The sequence below is a fragment of the Panulirus ornatus genome, chromosome 39 (assembly GCF_036320965.1).
Source record: "Panulirus ornatus isolate Po-2019 chromosome 39, ASM3632096v1, whole genome shotgun sequence".
NCBI classification, from domain to species: Eukaryota; Metazoa; Arthropoda; class Malacostraca; order Decapoda; family Palinuridae; genus Panulirus; species Panulirus ornatus.
Genome location: NC_092262.1, coordinates 11,768,512 through 11,779,678, shown reverse-complemented (window position 1 = coordinate 11,779,678; position 11,167 = coordinate 11,768,512). Strand labels below are relative to the sequence as shown.

Here is an 11,167-nt window from a genome sequence, read left to right as displayed (position 1 = left end):
GCTGAGGAAGACTCATGCAGCAGCAGTCAGCTGAGGAAGACTCATGCAGCAGCAGTCAGCTGAGGAAGACTCATGCAGCAGCAGTCAGCTGAGGAAGACCGTCATGCAGCAGCAGTCAGCTGAAGAAGACTGTCAGGCAGCAGCAGTCAGCTGAGGAAGACTCATGCAGCAGCAGTCAGCTGAGGAAGACTCATGCAGCAGCAGTCAGCTGAGGAAGACCGTCATGCAGCAGCAGTCAGCTGAAGAAGACTGTCAGGCAGCAGCAGTCAGCCGTGTACAGTGTCAGGCAGCAGCAACAGTCAGCTGGACAGTTTTAGGCAGCAGTCAGCTGTGTACAGTGTCAGGCAGCACAACAGTCAGCTGGACAGTCTTAGGCAGCAGTCAGCTGGACAGTTTCAGGCAGCAGTCAGCTATGTACAGTGTCACGCAGCAGTCAGCTGTGTACAGTGTCAGGCAGCACAACAGTCAGCTGGACAGTCTTAGGCAGCAGTCAGCTGGACAGTTTTAGGCAGCAGTCAGCTGTGTACAGTGTCAGGCAGCAGCAACAGTCAGCTGGACAGTCTTAGGCAGCAGTCAGCTGGACAGTTTCAGGCAGCAGTCAGCTGTGTACAGTGTCAGGCAGCAGTCAGCTGTGTACAGTGTCAAGCAGCAGCAGCAGCAGCAGTCAGCTGTGCACAGTGTCAGGCAGCAGTCAGCTGTGCCAGCTTGACAGCTTTGTGCTCGGCCGGAAATCTTTGGTTGGCGTTCCTGCCTGCAGCAGTTGCCAGATTTGGCATTTATCTTTGTTTATTATTTATTCTTATTTATTTCCATTAAAACCTCCCACGTGCAGCGTACGAAATATATTTATTCTTTATAAATTACAGTTTTAAAGATATATATATATATATATTTCTATTTACTTATATTTTTTTATTCTATATGGAACTTGTTCTTTATTGCGAATTACATTAAAAATTTCGTTTTGTTAACGTTTTCTTTTTTGCTTTCGTTTAATTCCCAAGCACATGGCGGGCAATGTGTTTAACGGGAGCTTCAGAACGCCAGATAAATTCACTTTATCTATAGATATTTATAGGCATAAACATATTTTTTTGAAAAATTACTTTTGTATTACTTTGGATTACATTTATTTATCGAGACAAACAAATTTGATCACTAAGCAAATTTCATGGATCTGGTTTCCAAATTCGATGATGTTATTAAAATAAACATTAATAACTTAATAGAATTATGTAATTTTCATTTATTTACAACAGGGAGTGGAGCCATAGATTCTGTAAATGAAATAAATGAGATAAATGATAACCTGATCACTACTTAATTAACTTTATAAACAATCAGTTCCATGTATGGAAGGATTACCCTTCGGCAGACACGATCTTTAAGCCATTAATTCATTAATAATTATGCAAAAAAACGTGCATAAATTAATTACATTACTGATATAAGACGTATTTCAAATTAATTGTATTTATGCTTTGCCTACGCAATTATTACAGCTTCTCAGCCATAGCGGGAAGCCTAGATGTTAGACCTACCGACATTATGATATAATATTCATAATATATTTGACAGATGTTAAAGTCTTGACCAAAACTGTGCAAAGTATTTGTCGAATTCACTTTATTGTTTTTTTGGTGAACATTTTGCCCTTCTTTTTTTATGTAAATTTCCGTTACTCGCATTCAAAGGTATGTTGAAATGAACGTGAGAGGTGGGAAAATAATGGTTGCCTCTTATTTTACGTTGTGATGGCCAGATTATTTAGCTAGGAGGTAAATTATGATAAATATATCATCATATTTGCATTCCATTAAAACGTTGGTGGTCAACGCTGGGTTTATTCAGATGGCATATGCTCTCGATTGGACTTTTGTTACTTATTATTATTCGACGTTAACCAGTCGTTTAGTCACCCATGGCTTAAAAATTTCGAGGAGATGCAAATATGAGGGTATAACATATATTTTTTACCGGAAAGTATATCATTGCTCCACCCTAAAGACTCCTAATACCGGCATTATTTTTATGAGAAAACAAGATAGGAACGTCTGGCAACCATAGACACCGAGGCACGATATCCTCCGCGCGAAGACATAGTTCGCCACAATAAACAAAATGAAATAAAGCAAGTATATATGGCTTTATTTATGCTTTTCAATTAAAAAATCTAAGTGGTTGTGTAAAATATGGTAGAAAATGCAATATTCGTATCATAATATCAATTATTTACTTTTATTTTGGGTGAATCAGGTGGTCACAGGTTACAGAGACCCATAATGACCGAAGTGTATCTCAAAATTTAAAAATCATCTGGAGACTTTTATGCCTCAGATATATATCTTATAGATATTAATTAATTAGGAGAGCAATTTGATTGGATGACCAAATTTTTAAAAATATAGTTTGATGCTGTTTTAGATGTTAATTTGGTTTTCATATCAGATCGAGTGTATCGATCCGCGTTAAAAAGATTTGCCAGAGCTCTCAGCTCGAGGTGTCACTGCTAAACCTACTTGGTCCGTTGAAAACAAATTCCGATTACCGCCCTTGACAGTGTTGTGAGCGAACGGGAAGTGTATCGTAGTGCAGTCTGTGCGTTCTAATACTCCTAAACATGAAAATGCTATGGCTATCACTGGGATAAGATGGAGAAAGATAAGATGAAGTGAATGGTGGTGGGAGATTGAGCGGGTTGGTAAGGCTACCAGCGGCGGCGGGCTCGCTGGCTGGTTGGCGGAGAGGGGAGTTACATGGTGGTTAAAGTGGAGCTTTTCCGCTCCCGGAGGTGGGCTGAGCGAGGCTGAGGTGGGGCAAGGAGGGCAGGATGCAGAAAGCGGATAGGCGAGAGCGTGGCGGCGGCGGGGGCAACAAGGAGGATCAAGACCCGGCCTCCAGACGGGTGTCCCGAGCCAGCACCGCCATCAGGACGGGCACCTCCGTGCAGCCAGGATCCAGGACATCCTCCTCCTCCAACTCCCTTGAACTCTTCGTCGGACCCAACTTCAGAGTCGGCAAGAAGATCGGCTGTGGCAACTTCGGCGAGCTCAGATTAGGTAAGGAAAGTGGTGGCAGTGGGGTTGGCAATGTTGTCAAACTGGTGTCGTCCTGCCACCAGATCATCATTATTATATCCCTATAATGATAAATGACACCAGGAACATGGAAGATGATATATGGTGTTGCCTGAGGAATATGATGCTGGAGCGCCACCATTAAATCATTATCGTGTACGATTGTGGTCGAGCAGGACATTTACTTCAGTTATCTCTCTTTTTTTTTATAATTTTCGCCTTTTTTGTTTTTGTTTCTACGAGAAATTCTTCAGGCTTGAGCATGTAATGTAGCTCAGGGGTCTGTTTATTGGGGAAAATAAGGCATGGACATTTTTTTGACGTGGTTTTCTCTTGTTTATGTTGTCAGCAGATAAATCGTGAATTTTCACATTATTAAGTTTGAATTGGTGATAAAATGTTCATTTATAAAGTAATTCTTAAGCCATGTGGCACTGTTCTGTTTGTGCATTGAGTTAATGGTAAGCACTGGGTGTATTGTAATTTGAGCATAGAATGATAGTTATAGAAGTGGCTTAAAGATTACATTGCCATACGTAAGGAGTATTGAAGATGGAGAAAATGGGAAGTTATTTAGTGTTGAAGTAGGTGAAGCGCTTGTCAAGATTTGTTTGAACCCGTGGAAACCTCACTTAGGATCCTGAGATTTCTCTCGATAGAATGTTAATGATGTTTCCAGGTGCAAGATGATGATAGGAACTGTGTTTATGGGGTTGTAAACATTGCTCGACAGTGGGTTGCAGAGCGCATATAGAATGTTAATTATGTTTCCAGGTGCAAGATGATGATAGGAACTGTGTTTACAGAGTTGTAAACATTGCTTGACAGTGGATTGCAGAGCTTGACTGTAAGAATCGTACTATTTCATATTTTGTTAGGCATAACTAGACAGCTAGGGAAGTGTGGTGAGGTTGTGATAAGTTCTGTTGAGTTTAGACATTTTTTTCCTACTGTCGTTTCCATAGTGTTTGTTCTTACACTGTGCAGGTGAGGGACACTCAGATCTTCAAAATAAAAATATTGGTATTGTAAAAGAAAGTGTGCATGCTTGTTCTGGGATTTTGAGCTCTACAAGTTGATAGAATTATTCCTGCAAGTTTAAACTCAGTTGTATATGGTGGTGGATGTTAGTTTTCACTTATAAATGATTATATGAATAAATAAAGATAACCGTTTTTCAGTGTGTAGAGCCATTAGGCTGAAAATGCTGTTGAGATGATATAGATCTGTGAGGTCTTGATCGTCACTGGTCAGTAAGCATACAAAGGCTTACGATTAGGATGAGCTGGATATTTCCATCTTTGGATAAGCATATGGGAGAGGTACATTTAGATGACCAGGGTGGTAGATATACAGGGATGCTTACAGAACAAATGGTATATATCATACAGAATGAGCCTGATTGAACATTAAGTGCTGAATATTTACAATGATACTTTAGTTGATAAAGTACATAACCTAACAGGAAACTGAGCTGCTCACTTGCATAGCTATGCACATGTTCATGTATTTGTTGTTTATGAACTTCAGATATAGGTATAGGACTGTACCAGCTCTCATTGGAACATGTCAGCTGTGGTGATGACCAGTGGTCCATGCTAGGGGGCTTGTGAGGGGGGTGGTCTTTGTAATGGGCGTGTGTCAGCAGTTTATTGTCAAACTGCTGTTTGAGCTTCTGGTGTTTGTTAAGATGGTGGACAGTTTCAGTGAGACGAGGGCCTTTTGGTAGGTGGCATAAGAAGGCCCTACGATGACTCTGCATGCCCTTTTCTGAACTCGTTATAACTGGTTGTTCTGTTTAGCTTTTAGTGAAGAGGACCAGGCTGGGGAGGCATAAGTTTAGGCAGAGTGAATATGGTATAGACATTCCTGAGCTCAATTGATGGAATACATGGTGATTTCAGTTGGCAGAAAAGGTACTGACAGTATGAGGAAGAGTTGATGATTGTGATGATATGACTTTTCCAATAGAAACTAATATGCACTGTGATACCAAGAAGTTTGAAGTCTCTTCCCACTCAGAGGATGTCAGGGCTGAGTTTTATGTTAGGGGACAGGATTTTATGTATGCCCAGGTTGATGTGCATCATCACAGTCCTGGTGTGGTTAACAGTGATGTCATTGGACATAGTCTGATCCTGAAGGTTGTTGATGTTGCTGATGGGAACTGAAATCAGAGTTGTTGATAGTGATACCAAAGATGGATTTGCCTAAATACTTTTAGTGGTGGTTTGTGTTTGTGTAACTTGCCTCATTAGAAGTATGGTTGAGGTAGGGTCCTTTTAATTCACGAGGTGAGCTCTATAGAGTTCAGATGACTGTAGAAATATCAGAATCTGACCCTGTGTGGAATATGGAGTAATTGATTCCTGTATCCATACACCATAGACAACTGAACTCACCCCATGAGCAACAGAACCTTTAAGAACCTCAGTTCTGTGAAAGGGTGGAGATTGATATTACATTTATTATTATTGGAGGTGCCACACGAAATTCCTACCCTCTGTGGAATGTAAGAATTCCTTTGTGGCCACTCTCATGAAAATGTGTTATTTATGACACTTGTTCATTTTTGTAAACTACCAAAATATCTTGATTTTGTTACTATGATTATCTGGAATATAATTTTATGATTAAGATGTACAAGTCATAACTGGAATATAATTTTACGATTAATATGATGTACAAATCAACCTCACGAAACATTGTTGATTTGCTGTGTACCCTAACTGGAATATAATTTCATGATTCATATGATGTACAGATCATCCTTTGCAAAACATTATTGATGTGCTGTGTACCCTTTGATCTATCTTCTTTGCTTCCGGGCATATGAGGTATGTCAAGAATACTATCAGGCATACGTGGTCTTTAGGAAGTACTTGAATTTTGACAAAGATTTTACTGCACACCTTATGTTCAGTACAGTTGATATGGATTTAATTTGCCTTACAAATTTCCTGTTTCAAAGTACTGCATACTTTTTGGGACTTACTTTGAGGGAATTTATAGGAGCTAGAGGTGAACAAATGTATTATGTGTCATCTCTGTAGAGAATAGAATGCCATTGGTACCACTTTCATCATGAGTAATCAATCAACTCAATTGTGTTCATAAACTGAGAAATCAATGGGATTTCACAACTGATATTTGATACCTTTTAAGTGTCACAGCTTCATGGTTTCTTCTGGAAATTGAGGTATGTAGATCTATAGGCCTGTGTAACATCACATAGACTAACCAGTTTCTAAAAGAAAAAAAAAGTAGGCTTTAGTACTAAGCCTTATAACAATATGTAGGATGATACTACATGACTTTATGTTTTGAGGCAGAAGTGGCTGATTCAAGATATTCCTTCATATAAGCAGTGGGTAGGTTAACCCCAGATATTTTGCGATACTCGTAACTGTCCCCACAGTCACCTTTTTAAACGTCTTAGGATGGTGTGTAAGGGCATTTCCTGAATATCTTTGTCCTCATTTTTTTTATGCCTGGTTTGTATAGATTAGGATACAAACCTAATGTAAAATACCCCAAAACACTTCTGAGAGAAGGAGGAATCTTCAGATGACCCATATAATGTGCCAAATCATGCTCTGCCACACATGCATTCTTTAAATATTTGTACTATAAGACAAAATTGACAATATCCAAGGTGAAGCTAACAATAATTTATTTAAACTTATGAAGCATGATTTGTAATTTTTTTCATAGCCACTGGTTGTGAATGTAATAGGTAGATTACCTGTTTAACTATACATTGAAGTATTTGTGAATACAAGTGGTTTAGTTCATCTGTGGTTTTGTTTAGGTAATAGAAAAAGTTATGGTGAAGTATTTGGAACATATTTTCCGTGCATAATTGAAATTGGTGAGGGTTATGATTATGGGGGGAAAGGAGGACTGTATAATGTAGAAGTTAGATGCTTGTACTATGAAAACCCCAAATGAAGCTCCATAGTGTACAAGATGTGTACAATTACTGCATGCCAACATTTATGTGGTGAGCAGCTGGGAACCGTGTGGAATGGCTGCTTGTGAGGTTAGGTGGTCGCTCAGGCTGTCATCTGTTGACATTCAGTGGCAGTTGGTGACATTCTTTCTCATGGGTGTGTCTGTTGTATTTTGACTAGAATATTGAACATTAAGCTCAGTTTTGGCTGATCATAATGTTGGATAAGGGTTTTATAAGTTTTGGTTGATCAGAATGTTGGGTAAGGGTCTTAGATTTTTATATACCAGTGTCTCCAGCAGTTACATTAATTAAACTTTAATTCATCCTTGTTTATTCCGTATTCTAAACTCCATCAATAATGTTATTGCAAAACAAAATTGCTTGGAATCCAAGGCTAGATTTGGTGAGTAGCTGAATTGTACTGCTAGATACATGATAATGGGAAGGTTTTGAAGATTAGGAAAAATTTGTGGTCAGTGTAAATGTTGGTGGAACACAGGTAGAAATGAACAGAACCTATGAAAACATCACAGACAGCCTAGAAGCTGAGATTTACAACAATCTTTTGTGCTTTTGTTGAAGACATCAAATTCTCCCAGTACAGCTGAACTTTTCCTTATTGTCAGTGCTGTCCGAAAATTGTTGGCTTAAAGTGGTTGTATTGGAACAGGTTATGTGGAAGCAGATGCACTTATTGCCCTAACCTCCAAGCAATTGAAAGAATGTTCCCCAGAAGAAGTTGCATTTGTTGGAATGAGTTTGTATTGAAGCAAACATGCATAGTGTCGAACCTTTCAGCAAATGAATTTAAACACAAGACCAAAACAATCACATTTTTCAGATAGCATTGAAAATAAAGCAAAGTTCATCTCCTTTAGGAGTGTTAGGTGATGTCCTTAAAGGTTATGTTAATTTGTGCAAGTGTTTTGCCAACTTTTTCTAATTTTACATGACCTTGGAGTTCCCTTTATTCCACATTAATTATCATAGTATTATGTAATTTCAGTGCATTTTATCAGAATCCTGATACGAGTGTTAGGGCATTGATGTGCATTTCTTCTGCTACATAATTTACCTGCACAGTTTACTTAAACTGGTGGTACATTGGACATATTCAGGAACTGTATTATTTTGTAGACTATTCCAGTTTTGAGGAATCTTGATCATAAATTCCATATGTCCTCGAAAGCCAAGTGATATTGGCTTGTACTTGATTCTAGTGCGAAATGATTTGTAACCATAATTACTTGCCGTGATTGTAACACATCAATGAATATGGAAGTTTCTCCTCACACTGCTAATGAATCCTTCTTAGTGAGCTTTATAGTTTACTAGAACCATTCATTGAAGCAATAGATGACGTCAACCAGGGCAACAGTGTTTTGACAGCAGATTGTGTGATCCTCTCTGTAATACTATTTATGATTACTAATATGTACTGTTATGGGAGGCAGTTTTGCACTTCTTAGGCCCCATCTCTTGAACATTCCCTTATGTCATACAGCTTCTTGAATTTATTTATGCTGTCTGTATTAACATTTTCTGTCATCCTATTGGATCCAACACTCATATACTATGAATGTATTTCTTTTCATCCTTTTTAACAAGTTTCTTCCTTTTTTCATGATATGTCTTCTGGTTGCTGTATCCCAGATTACACTAAGAATGTTCAGTCTCCATGTCATTGATCAGGCCACCCCTCAGTCTTTTCTCCTATAAGGTTGGTATATTTAAAGCCTACTGCATATCCCCTCAACTCAGCTCATATGGTTCTGGCACCATCTATGTTGTCTTCCTCTGGACCTTCTCTGTTCATAAACCTCGTAGTTAGGTGGCTAATACGAACACTAAAGACCAAAACAAGCTGGTATCCTTTTTGAAGAAATAGTTCAAGAGCTGGCTGAGTGTTTATAAAGAGCAGAAGCTATTCCAGATGGCAAAAACTCTGGACCCATCGTTCAAAATGGCACAGCTTTGAGCCAAACCAACAGCATGCAACATAGCTTGCCAAAGCAGATGTTGGCTCCAACACCTGTGTCTGTGATGACTTGATGCTCTTCATCTTTACCAGTGAAGTGACACTTCCCGTTCAGTTTTATGGAGAACAAGGATCCATCCAGCCTTATCCATTGGTTAGGCCCACAGGTCATGAAATGTTTTCATTTTGTGTGTGTGTCCATAAATTGAGTGCAGGATGGTTTTGTTCATTGTCTTCTGCATGATATTTGCCTTGTGGGCATTGAAGGGTCTGGAGATATGTTGAAATGGTGTTTGTTGTGTTGTAGTGATGGTTGATGATCAGGGCATTAGCAGGAGTGTGTGACTTGTGTTTGCAGAGGGTGGTTTTCCATGAGTTTATGACGACCGTATTAGAGTTCAAGGCTGAGTAAGGTGGTCAGTTGTTTAGTGCTTATCAGGTTTATTCAGTGCATGTGTTTTGTCTGTTACATTTGTTAGGATGGGGATTTCTGACAGGAGATTACGGAATTCAGAGGTAGAGGTTGTTTTTCTTTGGTCAAGCCTGCATGGGGGTTGTTGATTTGTTATTGAGTGGTTTGGGTGGAAGGTGTCGAGTGTTTTTGTTCAGAATTGAGCTCTGAGCATATTAAGGTGGAACTGTATTGGGAGGATCTTTGTTTAATTGTGCTATAGTTGTTGAGTGTTGTTTGTTATCAGGCAGCCAGTGATTGTGTAGAGTGCATTTTTTGTGATGTTCTCAGCTTCATTGTGTTTGCCTTTGGGAGGACAGAAGACCAACCAGGTGTACCTCATAGTGCTGTGAGGGCATGTAGTTTGTGTTGCTCTTGTGTTGATGTTATTGGTGTGGGAAGTGAATGTTGTGTGTCATATGTAGTGCTTAGAATGGTCTGTTTTGTTCAGTGGGTAATTGTTCATTCATGGTGAATGAAGGATGTGAGCTGGATTTGTAGCTGTTTGGTATTAAAAGAGTGATTGAAGACCTCTTTAGAGACACGGATTTTCTGTTTGGGGTGAGCCATTGTTCCAGTTGTGTAATGAGCATTTCTACAATGAACCTTCCCTATATCAACACGATAGAAACCAGTGTTTTTGGTTACATAAAGTCTGAAAGGACCAACGCACTGAAATTAATCTCTTAGATGGTATGACTCTCCAGAGTTTCCCATGATTGCAATCACCATCAACTTCTTTTGCAAGTCCTAAACAATTTCTGTTCTTACAATTCGTTGTAATATTGGTATGGCATTCTTATGTTTTACCTGATGACCACATGATGAAATCTTTAGGGGTCCTGTACCCCTAAACCCCCACAATTTTTAAGGGCTTTAAATTGAACCTTTTAGTTTGTCAAGGGCTGCTCATGGAGTGAGATCATGTTTGGTGTCAGAATTATCTTTAATGCATGGAAAATGATGTTGAACATCATAATTGTCTTGGCAGTCGATAGGCTTAAAGCCAAAAGATTTGTCCAATCAAGACTGTGGTCATGAATTGAGTGGGCCAGCAGTGATTAATTTAGATTTGTTTAAAAGTTGCAAACCATTGAATTTACTAACCCCATACCCCAAGATGAACTGTCACTCTATTGTGGAATCTTCTAAAGTTTTTTATGGGGTAAAATGATTATATAATGGTAAACTTTTGATGTGAGGTAGGTAAGGTAACACTGGTGTGGTTTTGTTGAACCAGTAATGCTTGATTGATTTGGAGATTGTGCATTGGTTACATGTTATAAGAAAATTGTGAAACTTAAAAAAAAGGCTTTAGTCTCCAGAAAATCGTTTAATTTACTATATGGCATTTTGTGTAGCATCCCCAGAAAAAGATAAAGAAAATGCTCAGAGGGAGAGAGATTGTACTTGCCTTTGCAGCGGTTTGTGAATATACTGCAAATTATAGAATTATCATGTGGTGATAGTTGTAAGATAATTGATAATGAATTCCTTTAGATTTTTTATTTTGCCTTTACATTGGAAGTTTACTTTGTCTTTTGGAGCAGCTGCAGGGGCCTCAATGTCGTTGTTTTTCTTCATGAACGGGTACATGTAAATATACTCGCTGATGTAATACCTTAGGAATTTTTTTTTTTTTTACCTTGGCCTGATGAAGATTTCCTGAATTATTTTGAAAACAAATAAAACAAAAACATGTTCAT

General features: G+C 38.7%; 1 protein-coding gene across 3 annotated transcripts in view; it reads left to right on the top strand.

The window, feature by feature from the left end:
- Positions 1-2,470: 2,470 nt before the first annotated feature.
- gish (casein kinase I gish) overlaps positions 2,471-11,167 on the top strand; it is a 133,276-nt gene continuing 124,579 nt past the window's right edge. For 2 of the 3 annotated variants that reach the window (XM_071685099.1, XM_071685096.1), the window contains exon 1: positions 2,476-3,059. In XM_071685099.1, the coding sequence (XP_071541200.1) occupies positions 2,831-3,059 (229 nt within the window). In that variant the 5' untranslated portion in view covers positions 2,476-2,830. Of the gene's footprint in view, positions 3,060-11,167 lie in introns of all 3 variants that reach the window. The other variant, XM_071685098.1, reaches the window with a different exon arrangement.